This window comes from Aotus nancymaae, unplaced genomic scaffold (genome assembly GCF_030222135.1).
Source record: "Aotus nancymaae isolate 86718 unplaced genomic scaffold, 86718_ANA_hifiasm-v0.15.2.pri h1tg000059l, whole genome shotgun sequence".
Classification (NCBI taxonomy): domain Eukaryota; kingdom Metazoa; phylum Chordata; class Mammalia; order Primates; family Aotidae; genus Aotus; species Aotus nancymaae.
Genome location: NW_026988473.1, coordinates 15,622,761 through 15,637,222, shown reverse-complemented (window position 1 = coordinate 15,637,222; position 14,462 = coordinate 15,622,761). Strand labels below are relative to the sequence as shown.

At 53.0% G+C, this 14,462-nt stretch overlaps 1 protein-coding gene across 2 annotated transcripts in view; it reads left to right on the top strand.

Annotated features, from left to right (window-relative positions):
- Positions 1–14,462, top strand: part of CREB3L1 (cAMP responsive element binding protein 3 like 1) — a 45,191-nt gene that overhangs the window by 9,816 nt on the left and 20,913 nt on the right. For both annotated transcript variants that reach the window (XM_012452465.3, XM_012452466.3), the window contains exon 2: positions 13,483–13,711. In XM_012452465.3, the coding sequence (XP_012307888.1) occupies positions 13,483–13,711 (229 nt within the window). The remainder of the gene's footprint in view (positions 1–13,482; positions 13,712–14,462) is intronic.

The window sequence follows — 14,462 nt, the reverse complement described above, 5'->3', positions numbered from 1 at the left end:
GGCACACTCCACCATGCCGGGCTAATTTTTTGTAAAGATGGTTTTTGCCATGTTGCCCAGGCTGATTTCGAACTCCTGAGCTCAAGCGATCTTCCCTCCTTGGATCCCAAAGTGCTGGGATTACAGGCGTGAGTCACCACACCTAGCCAATTTTTAATTTTTGTGGGTACATAGTAGGTTAGATATTTCTGGGGTACATGAGATATTTTGGTACAGGCATGTAACAATAATCACCTCATGGACTGGGTGTGGTGGTCAGGCCTGTAATCCCAGTACTTTGGGAGGACAAGACGGGCAGATCATGAGGTGAGGAGTTTGAGACCAGCCTGACCGACATAGTGAAACCCCATCTCTACTAAAAATACAAAAATTAGCCAGCCACGGTGTTACACGCCTGTAATCCCAGCTACTCAGGAGGCTGAGGCAGGAGAATCACTTGAATCTGGGAGGCAGAGGTTGCAGTGAGCCGAGATTGCACCACTGCACTCCAGAGAGAGACTCTGTCTCAAAAACAAAACAAAAAAACTCACATCGTGGAAAATGGGGTATCCATCCCCTCAGGTATTTGTCCTTTGTGTTACAAATAATCCAATTATACTCTTAGTTATTTTATTTATTTATTTATTTGAGATGGAGTCTCACTCTGTTGCCCAGGCTGGAGTGCAGTGGCTCACTGCAGCCTCTGCCTCCCGGGTTCAAGTGATTCTCTGCCTTAGCCTCCCGAGTAGCTGGGATTACAGGTGTGCCTCACGATGCCCGGCTAATTTTTTGTATCTTTAGCAGAGATGGGCTTTGGTCATGTTGGCCAGGCTGGTCTCAAACTCCTGGCCTCAAATGATCTGCCTGCCTCAGCCTCCCAGTGTTGGGATGAAAGGCATGAGCCACCGCACCCAGGCCTCTTAGTTATGTTTAAATGTAATTAAATTATTATTAAATATGATCTCCCTTGCCGTTTTAATTGTGATTGTCATTGTCATTGACTAAAAGGAAGCCTCACGGTATTGGACAGCCCTTGCAGAAGTGTCCTACCTGTCCAGCCCTGCAGAGCACTGATCACAGGAATTTTCTTTTTCTTTTTTTTTTTTTTTGAGACAGAGTTTCACTCTTGTTGCCCAGGCTGGAGTGCAATGGCCTGATCTCGGCTCACCACAACCTCCGTCTCCCAGGTTCAAGGTATTCTCCTGCCTCAGCCTCCCGAGTAGCTGGGATTACAGGCATGTGCCACCATGCCCGGGTTATTTTATATATATATATATATATATATATTTTTTTTTTTTTTTTAATAGAGACAGTCTCTCCATGTTGGTCAGGCTGGTCTCGAACTCCCAACCTCAGGTGATCTGCCCGCCTTGGCCTCCCAAAGTGCTGGGATTACAGGCGTGAGCTACTGCGCCCAGCATGGATTTTATTTTTCTATCTGCCTCAACTGTCTGGAGATGGAAGGCTCTTTCCTCTGGGTAAAGTCAAAAAGCCCCAGTCCCCTTCTTGGGGCTCTTTCTGGGCATCAGGAGAGGGATGGCCAGGGAAGGAGCAAAACCAGGTCCCTGGGCATGAACCCAGTGCGTGGAGTGGGGGCCCATATTTTGTATCTGGTCCTGTACTAGGTGCTGCAATGGGGCAGCGGGATCATTCCTTCAGCAACCAGTGTTGTTGTGGGTGCTGAAGAGCATGGGCTCTGCAGTCAGAGCTTGGGTTGAAATCCCAGCTTGGCCACTTGCTAACTGAAGGAACCTGGGCAAGCTACTTAACTACTCTGAGCCTCAGCATCTCATCCATAAAGTGAGGGTACTAAGAATACCCACTTTATCTTTTGAAGCTAAAATGAGATACTACGTGCAAGGAATTAGAGCAGCGCCTGGTACATAAATATTCACTCTTATTATATTATGATCCTTACTATTAGGCAGAGTATATGCTGGACCCTGTTTGAAGCTCTGCAGAGGGTTCAAGGATGAAATTTGGCTGGGTGTGGTGGCTCACGCCTGTAATCCCAGCACTTTGGGAGGCTGAGGTGGGCAGATCACTTGAGGTCAGGAGTTTGAGACCAGCCTGGCCAACACAGTGAAACCCTGTCTCTACCAAAAAGTGCAGAAATTAGCTGAGCATGGTGATCCATTCCTGTAGTCCCAGCTACTTGAGAGGCTGAGGCAGGAGAATCACTTGAACCCAGGAGGCAGAGGTTGTAGTGAGCCAAGATCGCGTCACTGAACTCCAGCCTGGGCAACAGAGTGAGACCCTGTCTCAAAAAAAAAAAAAAAAAAAAAAAAGGATGAAATCTGTCCTTGATCCTACCCTCAAGAAGGTTAATGTTTAGAAGGACAGCAGGATCCCATTGTGCATAATTAGAGTTCAGGGCATGATATTAACCAATGACCTAACAGTCTGTAAATGCTACAGTAGAACAGAGAGGGAGATGACTCTTCAAGCTTGGTGATCAGGGAAGGCTTCTTGGAGGAAGCAGCATTTGAGTTGATCCTTAAAGGACAGGAAGAGTTAGAATGAGGAGATAAAGGACAAAACACTGCAGGTACCAGGAGAAGTATAAGCAAAGGTCCTGCAGCCATGGGGATCACAGCAGGTTTAAGGAGCTGGGAGTGGTCCATCCAGCTGGGCTGGAGAGAAGAGAAAATGAGGGGGCTCCAGCTCTAGTGGTAAGTTAGGATCAGTTTCTGACAGCCCTTGAATACCATGCTGGGGAGCTGGGAGTTTTTCAGCAGGCAGGAGGGAGCCAATGATAGTTCCGAGTTGCACCAGGTGATGGTCATCAGCTCCTCTGAACGGTCTCAGTGCTAGGAAGTCTGCGGTCCATCAGGGGCTCTCAGCTGTCCGCCTGTCTGGGTGATCAGGGACTCTCCCTCGGGGAGACAGAATTGTGGGCCCTCTCTGAGCCTAGGGCACTCAGGGCAGCAGCTGATTCCAGGTTCCCTCTCTCCTCTGACTTCTGCCCGTGCCCTGATGTGACTCTCGAAGCTGACTTCAGGTCGCTCATCTCCTCTGACTTCTGCCCATGCCCTGATGTGACTCTCACACTGGGCCAGGAGCACCAGTTCCCTTCTGGTTCCTTCATCCCCAGCACTCAGAGCCAGGCTGGCCTGGGGAGGCCCAAGGCAACTCCGCCCTTGCAGAGGGACAGGCTGTTCCTCTTTGGGGCTGGAAGCTCCAGCCTGAACCATGTGCTGGCTCCTGGTCCAATACCAGGACCCTAACCAGTCTCCCACATCCCCTCCAATAGATCAGGACCCTCCACTATCAGACAAAGCACGTCCCTATGAACCCCAGGGGTCTTAGAAGAATCCGAACCCTCCTCCTGAGCCCAGCCCAGCCTGGCACCCCAGCTCCTTGACCCTCCCACCCATTGGCTGGGACAAGATGCCCAAAGCCCCACTCACCATCCTTCCAGCCCTGCCCTCTGCCGCCCTGAAGCCTTCACCCCTTTCTCTCCAGGGCTGCAAATCAGTTCCACATTTGGGATCTGGCATGCACTGTCTGCTCAGAACTCTCTCCTCCCTGTTAGCTCCCATCTCCCTCCACCCCACAAGTTCAGCCCCTGGAGTCTGCAGGAGGGGAAGGGCTCCTGCCTCTGGCAATCCCTTCAGAGGACTGAGAGGGAGCCTGACAGTGGCACCGTGCCAGAGGGACAATGGACAGGAGGCCTCCCAGGGAGAGATGAAAGAGGAGGAGCCAAGGGGGTGGGCAGAAGCAGAGCTTGAGCAAGCAAAGGGACGAGGGGCTGGGGGTGGGGAGGGAAGGAAGGTGGTAGTTCCCAGCTCAGCACATTCCTGAGACATCTGGACGAACTGGAAGGGCCCCAGCTGGCCTGCATGCCTGTGGCTCTAGCTTCTCTGCTCTGTGATGTCAGCACCCAGCACTCCCCTCTCCCCTCAGAGTCCCACTGGCCTGGGGGCCACTTGGGGCTGAGTGCTAGGGTCTCTTCCCCATACCCCTGACCCTCAGTGAGCAAGAAAGAGGGCCCTGGGGCAATGGAGGAAATGCCTGCCACAGAGGTGGGCCTGGGCATGGTGGCAGGAGGTAGGCACTGAAGACCCAGGGGTTTGTCCATCCGACTGACTCAAGGAAAGTGTGCCTTTGGGCTGGTGCCCGTCCTCTTCTCCTTGGAAGGGAGATAGAGACGAATGAATGACTCTGGAAATGGCTGCTTACCTTGGGCTATGTGACCCTGGGCACGTGCACTCCCATCCCCAGCTCTGGATTTTCCTCATCTGTAATAATAACAGCTACATTTAATGAGAGCCTTCCTCCTATGTGTCCTGCATTATATAAAGCAATTTACAAATGTTAGCTCATTTCATCCTCACAGCAACCTGCTGGGGTGGATATGAATGTTCCCATTTTATATTCAGGACTGAGGCTCAGAAAGGTTAAGTAACTTGCCTAAAGCCTGCACAGTGAGTAGCAGAACCAGGATTAGAGCCAGGTCTGTCTGCCTCCCTTGCTTATAACCATTGAACTGCTTTGCCTCTGCAAATAAGAGGGGGTGGACCTAATGATGCCAAAATTCCTTTCAGCTCCTAAATTGTAATGATTTCTTTTGGCCATTGTGGGGCTCTTCAAGAAGGGCAAGGGCAGGCATTAGTCACCTACTGGGTGGGGGAAGGAAGGCAGAGACAGCTGGCTTTAAAGCATCGGGTGGGTCAAGAGTCTTTGGCGGTCCCCTCCCATGGAGGCCCAGAGAGGTCCAGACCCCAGGGATTGGAGGCAATAGCCTAATCCCCAGCTGAGCCCAGGGGTCCCACACCTTCCCTGAAAGAAGGGAGTAAATAAGGAGAGAGAATACCACTCTTTCCAAAAATAAAACCTGAGGACAACTCAAGACAGGCCGGGACTGCTGAGGAAGTCAGAGGCCAAATGCTGAGTGCAATGAGGAGAGGGAAGAGGCCAAGGGAATTCCAGCCAGAGCGAGGCAGTAGGCTCCAGGCGAGGAGGGCCTTCCAGCTGGCCAGGGGCCGGGAGAGCAGCCCTGGTGGGTTGGCCACTGTGTTCTGTTTATACCCTTAGGCCTGGCTGGGTCTAGGGGGACAGCAATTCCAGCATAAGTGGTGTCTGTGCTTCCCAGTTACCTGATCTGGCTGGGGCTTAAGAACAGAAAGGCTTGGGGAAGAACAACCCGGAGAATGGGTACAGCGGCCCCACTAGGGAGGAGCCGAGGGAAGGAGTCCAAGCACATGGAAACTCTGCCTGGAGCAGGAGCAAGCTGGCATCAGAACAAGATTCAGGATGGTCATTCCTGGAGGCTCTCTGCTACAGAAAAAAGGGCCTGAGTCCATGAGCTCTGACACAGTCCTTCATTCACACACTCATCCAGTCAGTCAGTCAGTCACTCACTCAGCAAACATCTGAGCACCCACTGTGTGCCAGGACCAATGCTAGGCTTTGCAGATTTGGACAAGAATTGTACACAGCAAGACATATAGGCAATACGGGTGGGTCATGTGAAGCGACACCAAGGAGGTTGTACTCGATCCTAAAGGCAGTAGGCAGCCATCAATGAATATAGTTCCCTATGACCCTTAGGGCAGAGTACCCTTGGGAGAGAGTACAAGTTCCTCATCAATGGAGCAGAGAAATGACATAGTGACTCCTAAGTTTTAGAAGATTCCTGTTTTTAGAGACATGGTTTCTCTCTGTTGCCCTGGCAAGATTGTAGTGGTGTAATCATAGCTCACTGCAGGCTCAAACTCCTGGGCTCAAGCAATCCTCCTACTTCAGCCTCCTGAGTGACTGGAATTACAGGTGCGCCCCACCACACCTGGCTAATAGTTTTTAATTTTTTTTTTTTTAGACATGGGGTCTCACTATGTTGCCCAGGGCTGGTCTCAAACTCCTGGCCTCAATCATTCTTCCCACCTTGGCCTTCCAAAGTGGTAGGATTACAGCTGTGAGCTCCCCTGACTGGCCTAGAAGACCTCTCTTGATGTAAGGTGGAGGATGCTCTGGAGAGGGATCAGAGTTCAAGACCTGGACCGACCTTTGTAGTCACATCATTGGTTAGAAAGCCTTTTGAAAGCAGGAATTGGGTCTTGTTCATCTCTGTGTCCACAGAGCTGAGCACCCAGTAGATGCTGAGTAAATATTGAGTGAATGCATGAATGATGAATAAATGAATGTGACTAGATGCCCTAATTCTCCAGAGGCCTCTGGCACCAACCCCACCACTTGGTTTCCAGTGTCCTAAGCTGTCCTGCAGAGATCCCCTGGCCACTGCCTATAGACCAGCATCTCCAGCAGCCAGACTGTGGGCTGCTGTGCCCTCAGAGGTGCCAGATACAGCTAATCCCAGCCCTGGGCGCCGGCACCCGCTGCCATCGCTTCCTCCTGCCCAGACAGTGCCTGGTGCCTGCCCCAGGGTTGGGCCACAGCACATGGGCTGCCTGGTCAGAAGATGCCAGGGGCTGGCTGGGAAACTGAGGAAGCCGTGGCCTGACCAGGGCAAGGTTACCAGTGTCAGGAGGGGCAATGAGAGGGCCAGACTAACAGGGCCAGGGGGATACAGAGAATACACACCCTCCCCAGGACTCTGCTCTGCCTTGAAGTAGCCTGCGGCCGGCATCAGCCTGCTGATTCCTCTCTCCTTCCTTTCTCCAGCACACATTGGCAAAGAAAAGCTCAGTCCCCGTGTTGACGCTTCCTCCAACCCTCACTGTCCCAGCCCCATTAATCTCCCTCACTGGTGTTCACATGACTCAGTCATCTCGGGCACTAAGATGTTGGCTTGGTGCTGCTAACATTTAGTTCCGTGGTCATGTGAGATGGTGTATGTGTGACAGCGAGTGTGCGTGACCATATCTGTGTGATGCTATGTCTGGGGTGACTTCGCATGTGTGTGAGCTTAAGGGTGTGAATCAGTGTCTGATCACATCTGATGAGTGTGTCTTGTTGAGTTTGCATTCACACCTGACAGTGTCAGCCTATGTGACTCTGTGGGGGTGTCTGGATGTGTGATAGCGCCTGTACGAGGCTGTAGATGGAACCGTCTGAATGTGTCGATGGGTGTGTATACCTTTCATTATGTGGTGTCAGAGAGGTGGTGTTCCCCTGTGTACAAAGGAACCCCTCAGCCCACATCTGCGTGGCATGTGCACACGCATGCGTGCACACACACACACAGAAGTATTTCTACATATTTGGACTTGGGTTCTGTGGTGAACAGTTCAGTAGGGGAAAATATGAAACTTCGGCAGCCGCCTTCCCTCGGCCTGCGGGGACTGGGGGCTGAGAGTGAGGTTGGAGGTTGGAACAGCGTGCTCCCTTACCCCCATGCTCTGCCAGGAAGACTCTGGGAAGGGCTGGCTCCAGGGACCAGGAGAACTGGTTTCACTCCATTCAGTCCCCAAGAGGCCAGGGCAGAGGAAAAAGGCCCACGTTCTGAAGACTAAGTCACTTTACTCTGCCCCTGCCAACTCACTTCAATAGAGACACAGACTGTAACAGATGGGGAAACTGAGGCCCGGAGAGGAGACACCTGCCACTACCCAGGTCTCAGAGCAGAGCTGGGTCTTGAATTAGGGCCTCCTGAGTTTCAGTTCAGTGTGTTTTCTCCTTCACAGGGTGGCCTTAGCTCTGGGAAGACCAGGTCTGGGTCTCCTAGGACCCCCAGACACTGGATGGCAATGCTTAAGGACAAGGACAAGGTGGGTCTGCTGACAACTGGCGACCCAAGGGGCCCATCTCCTCTCATTCCCACTCCCATCCCCCCCCTGCCCCCCCCGCCGCGACCCTCAGGCACAGCAGTGACTCACACTGAAGGCCCTTCAGCTTGAAATGGGACAATTTTCTAGTGACCACGAGGCAAGTAACCGTCCGGGAATGTATGGGTCAGTGTGTGTTGGGGTGTGGTGGGGGGTCTGTGGGCCCCAGCCTGCGGGAGGAGGGGGAAGAAAGGGGGAAATGTGAGCGGACTCTCCTCCCATCTCTCCCTAGCACTCACTCTCTCGGAAGGAATGTCCGGGCTCAGGATTCCCCCCCACGCTTTATCCCACAGCTCAGCCTGGACCCACTCCGGTCTCCTCCTCCTTTCTCCAAGCACAGACTGCAACAGCCTATGCTGAGGGAGGGGCAGAAGTTAGGGATGGGGGTGCAGGCGCCAGGGAGCCAGGCCCCTGAGGGAAGGGGGCGCGCTGAGGCTGCTTCTGGTCCGGGAGACCCTTCTCCTACACCGACCCCAGCAGGCAGCTGCGCCCCAGAGCTTTACTCGGTCTGCACTGACCTTAGGGAAGGAATTTAGGGAAGGAGGAAAACAAGACCAGAGCCAGTTCCATTACCGCCCCGGGAGAGTCCCCTCGGCCGCCATCAGAGAGCCACCAAAGCGCCCCGCGGTAGGATGGCTGGAGATGGAGCTGCAAGGGGATTTAAGGCCCGGCCGCCATTTGAGTCGGGGTCGTAGGGGAGACCCTCGGTCTCCACTTCCCCTGCGGAGGTGGGGGCGGGGCCATGCTACTGATGAGGGATTTAGGACACCGTGAGACCGCCAGGCCATTTCTGCCTCGGCCCCAGACGCAGAAGGGGCCTCATGCAGGCCCGAGCCAGTGCACCCTGCGCTTCCCCCGGCCGCGGGCCGTCGGCGCAGGCCAGGACCCTCCTCCGCGCGAGCCTTTCACTCCTCCCGTGCCCTCCACGCCGCCGCGGGCAGCTGCTCGCAGCCTCCCCCCATTGGCCAGGAGCTCTGTGGCTCTCACCAATGAAGGGGCCGGATTCCGGGGAGGGGCGGCTCCGGGCGCTCCCGAGTTAACCCTTTGTGGGCCGCTCCAGGACGGCGGCGCCCGGATCCTTCTCTTAAAAAAAAGGGTGGGCGGCTGAGACCGGGCTCCGGGAGTGGGTGCAGCCGAAAGGAGGGGTACGCGGGTCTGCGAGCCGGAGAGCTCGGGAACCTTCTCCAAGAGAGGGAAGCCGGCGCCGGCTGCGCGTGGCAGCCGAGAAGGAGCTTATATTGGCATGACTGTAGGAAAAAGTCTTTAACGAGGAGGGAAACAAATCATAATATTTCCTTCTCCGGCTTCCCACCCCGGTTGCCTGGAAAGGCACCCCCGTAGGACGCTCACCCCCTGCAGAACCCTGTCGCCTCAGAGCGTTGACACATGGCTCCCCTGCCGTTCGTGGACTCCTGGCCACCGACCCCTTCCTCCTGCTCCCCACTTTCCATCCGACAAGCGAAACCCGAACTTTTGTGTGTGAAGTGGAGGGCGGGCTGGGTGTGGTTGGGGGTAGCCGGGACAAGGGGCCGTGCTGGAGCGGAGGAGGTCTGAGGTCTCCAGAATGGGCTTTCCAGGGATGGGGCCAGGTGGATGCGGTGGAAGGAGTGAGAGGACCCGAAGGTCCCGCACACCCCAGGGCAGCCCCGGACGCACCAGCTCACTGTGCGGCCCGGGACATCCCCAGCTCTCTCACTGTGCGGTTCTGAGTAGCTGCGTTTCCCTCTCTGGACCCGAGTTTTCTCTACTGAGAAATAGGCGGGGGCGGGGAGAGGCGGTGGATCGTGAGCTTTCTCTGGTCCCTTCTGCCTCTAACTTGACTATAGAAACCAACCCTGACTGAGCCGCCGTGAAAGGCCAGGCGTCAGACGGAACTAGGACCCCAGAGCTCTCTAGGAGTGTCCCTGATGGCAATGCTCCCAGGAGGGTGAGGTGGGCCTGGGAGTGATGGGACGCGCCCACCGTCCACCCAGCACCTAAAGAAGCCTTGTGCAAACAGGACCCGGGCGTCGGAGTGTCCTCTACCCCCACCCCTCCTGCCCCTTGGCCGCCCTCCCCTTCCACTTGGCTCCCGCCGCTCTGGAAGCTCCATCCTGCTGGGTTTTGGCTGCCGTTTCTAGCAGGTGGGGTGGGGGCTGCTCACACAATGGGGCCAACTGAGCTCTCTAAGCAGTTTTTCCTGTGGGCACCTTAAAAGGGTCTCTGGGAAGAACATGGGTCATCTGCCTGAGCCAAGGCCTTCGGGGAACCCAGCCCAGATCCGAGGAAGCATCTCTCCTCTCCCAGGCCCCAGGAAGGGACTTGGCAAACCCTTATCGCCCGAGAAGCAGCTGCTGGAGAAATACCTTAGCGGCTGACTCACCGGCTCCCTCTGCTCGCAGCCCCCTCCCACTGGGCCCGACGCCAGGCCTTTGAGAGACCCTAAGGGAGAGAACTGGTAGAAGCGCCCCCAGCTGGCAGGCCCGGGCTCTGCGGAGGGTGTGGCTAGCGCAGCCCTAGCTGGGGCTGGCTGGGTGGTTGGGGGGTGGTGGTACTCTGTAAATGGCCTCTGTCTGGGATCACAGTGATTCTTAGAAACTCATTCAGCTCTGACCTCCTGGTACTGCCTCACTCCAGGTATTGATGGACAATAGATATACTGTTGGCATTGCCATCTGGGTTAGAAGGCCCTGTCCCTCCACCAGTATCATGAGCCAGGTGCTGGAAGCCAGCAGGTGAACAGGGCGCAGATCCTGCCTCGGAGTTTACAGTCGGGTGATCAGGCAATTACCCGACCGGGGAGGGTCTGCTGCATTGTGGAAGGACGGGGCAGTGACGGATAGTGGGCACCTCCCTGTTATATTAGCTCCCTGGGCCTCAGTTTCCCTCTCTGTCAAATGCTGATATACAACTTCCTTGTCTCATTGGGTAATTGTGAAGATTAAGTGAAATTATGCATAGGAGAGCACTTTGGAAGGTTAAAAGCACAACAGATGGCTCATGCCTGTAATCGCAGCACTTTGAGAGGCTGAGGTGGGCAGATCACAAGGTCAGGAGTTCAAGACCAGCCTGACCAACATGGTGAAACCCTGTCTCTACTAAAAATACAAAAATTAGCCGGGTGTGGTGGCAGGCACCTGTAATCCCAACTACTCAGGTGGCTGAGGCAGGAGAATCGCTTGAACTTGGGAGGTGAAAGTTGCGGTGAGCTGAGATTGCACCATTGCACTCCAGCCTGGGTAACAAGAGTGAAACTGCATCTCAAAAAATCACAACAGAAATGGATGATGACTGATTGATGGCAAACTGGGAAGTGGATGAGTACCCCTGCCAATGGGGCTTCTGAGCTCATTTTGTCCTGGATTCTCTCATCAGGCTTCGTTTGGAGAAGGCCAAACATCCCTCAGCAACCCCCAACCCCCACTATTGGTTCCAAGCTCAGCTCAGGGCCAGAGTTTTGGGGCTGCAGATTTCATGATAACCATAGCTAACCATGATCGAGCTCTCACTCTGTAGCAGGCACTGATCTGTGTTTTATATGTACAGTATTTACTCATTTTACCCTCACACTCCTATGAGGTGAGTACTAATCTAACAAAATTGTAGATCCTCATGGCAACGCTATGAGGTAGGAACTATTATTTTCCCCTTATGGATGAGGTAACTGAGGCACAGAGAAGTTAAGCAACTTAGCAAGTGATGGAGATAAGAGTCAAAAGCACGTCTGTATAACTCCAGAGTTCGTGTTCACCTCCTGTTCCATGCGGACAGACTCACGTGGCCCTGAACCTCATGCTCAGATGGAAGGCTTCTCTGCTCATCCCTTCCAGATTGGGACAGCCTCCCAATATTCCAGGCCAGAAAGGGCCAACAACTCCAGACCTTGAAGGGATCCCCTGGCACAAGTCCTTAACCACTCAGCAGGTGGGGCTCCAGGACCTAAGGCAGCCCCACATCCCCATCTCCTCTGACTCACCAGCAAATTCATTCCTTCAATAAATAAGGAACAAATAATAGAAACATTTCTCGGCCAGGCACAGTGGCTTAACGCCTGTAATCCCAGCACTTCAGAAGGCTGAGGCAGGTGGATCACTTGAGGTCAGGAGTTTGAGAACAGCCTAGCCAACATGGTGAAACCCCATCTTTACTGAAAATACAAAAAATTAGCCAGGCGCAGTGGTGTGTGCCTATAGTCCCAGCTGCTTGGGAGGCTGAGACATACGAATCGCTTGAACCCGGGAGGCGGAGGTTGCAGTGAGCTGAGATCATACCACTGCACTCCAGCCTGGGCGACAGAGTGAGACTCAAAAAAAAAAAAAAAGAAAGAAAGAAAGAAACGTTTCTTTACACACTTAAAATTCTTTAGAGGCAAAAGATAACTTACAAGCACCTAATATATGTCAGCCACTGAGGTGCTTTCTTAACAATAAGAGGTCATGTTTACTGAGTAATTACTATGTGCCAGGGACTGTTCTAAGGGCTGAACGTGGATTAACTTGTTTAATCCTCACAACAATCTCAGCAGGTAGGAACTATTAATATAACCAGCTGTACAGAGGACAAAATAAAGCCGAGGGGTTAATTGACCTTCCCAAGATAATGGAGACCAAGATTTTTCAGACTTTTTTCTTTCTGAGAAATATATGTTACATCATTACCAAGTACACACCTGTACATGCACACACACATAACTGTGATTTTTTTTCTTTTTTTTTTTTTTTTTGAGCCGGAGTTTTGCTCCTGTTGCCCAGGCTGGAGTGCAATGTCACGATCTCAGCACACTGCAACCTCTGCCTCCCGGGTTCAAGCAATTCTCCTGCCTCAGCCTCCCGAGTAGCTGAGATTACAGGCATGTGCCACCACGCCTGGCTAATTTTGTATTTTTAGTAGAGATGGGGTTTCCCCATGTTGGTCAGGCTGGTCTTGAACTCCTGGCCTCAGGTGATATAACTGTGATTTTTTTTTTAATTGCCAGGTATTTAACTTCACTTTGTGCTGTGCACTCTGATATTTTCTATTCTTTTTTTTTTTTCTGTTTTATTTTTACTTAAATTCTGGTCGTGACCCACTAAGTTGATTTCACAACCCATTAATGAGTCACCACCCACACTTTAAACAGCACTGAGTCATAGCTAGAAGGATCGAGGCCACCATTCGAACCTAAGTAGTAGTGCTCCAGAGCCTAACTTCTCCGTATAAAGGATGGCTTGGGAAAGGAGAGAGACCCTGAAGCTTGAGGACAGGTGGGAACTGTGCTACTGAGGGGACTGGAGGCCCCAAGAATCCCACCACCCTGCATCACTCTCTTCCCACATTCCGGCAAAAGATCATACAAAATTCGCTAATATTGTCTTTGGAAAGCAAACTTGGCGTAGACACACACTTGTTCTTTGACCTTGTCTTCGCATCAGCCTGTGAGGGAACTAAGACGGACTGAGAAACTGACTCACGCAGTTCAAGTAATTTGACCAAGGTCACAGAGCCCAGTGTGCTGTTGCCTGGTCCAGGGAGGTTTTGACCCCATCCACAGCTCACCCTTGCAGATAGCAATGGTGAGGGTGGAGCTGGCGGTGGAGAGAATGGGATGAGAGTGTTAACAGTCATGATGGAAGTGATGAGAGTTGGTGTTGCGATGTTGGTAGCGGTGATGGTGTTGCTGGTATTAATGGGGATGGGGACAGTAATGGGAGGTCACAGTGACAGTGGTGGCCGTGGTGGGGTGCTGCACCACCACAGTGGCACCTATACCCCCTTCCCAAGCAAAGCTGAATTCCTTCTTCCCCTCCTCCTTCCCTAGCACTTTCCTGAGCACCTGGACCACTTCGCGGAGAACATGGAGGACTTCTCCAACGACCTGTTCAGCAGTTTCTTTGATGACCCTGTGCTGGATGAGAAGAGCCCTCTATTAGACATGGAACTGGACTCCCCAACGCCAGGCATCCAGGCGGAGCACAGCTACTCTCTGAGCGGAGACTCAGCACCCCAGAGCCCCCTGGTGCCCATCAAGATGGAGGACACCACCCAAGGTAAGAGGTGGAACAGCCTGGGGACAGCGCAGGCACAGAAGGCCCAGGAGGGAGGAAGCTCTGGGGTGACAAGAGAGGGTGCCTGCAGCCTAGACTCCCAGAAGCTCCCAGATGAGCCACTCCAAACCCCACAGGAGGCGCTGCTCCCTGCCTTTCTGTTCTCCTTCAATTCAAAGCCAGAGGAGCACTTTTTTATTTTGAGATGGAGTCTCACTCTGTCACCTAGACTGGAGTGCAATAGCTTGATCTCAGCTCACCACAATGTCTGCCTCCTGGTTTTAAGTGATTCTCCTGCCTCAGGCTCTCGAGTAGCTGGGATTATAGGCATGTGACACTGTGCCCAGCTAATTTTATATTTTTAGTAGAGACAAGGTTTCTCCATGTTGGTCAGGGTGGTCTTGAACTCCCAACCTCAGGTGATCAGACCTCCTCAGCCTCCCAAAGTGCTGAGATTACAGGCGAGAGCCACCGCGCCCAGCAGGAATGCTTCTCAAAAGGGTTTTTTGCTGATTTAAGTCAGTGGTTGACAAAGTGTGGTTCCCAGACCAGCAGCATCACCTGGGAAACTGTTAGAAATGCAGATTCTCAGTTTCCACCATAAACCTGCTAAATCACAACCCTGTGGGTAAAGCCCAGCCTTCCAGGTGATTCTGATGCATGCTCAGGTTTTAGAACTGCTGACTTAGAGGAGACAGTGGGGGTAATTCAATAATAACTGTGGGGCTGGGCCTGGTGGTGCATGCCTGTAATC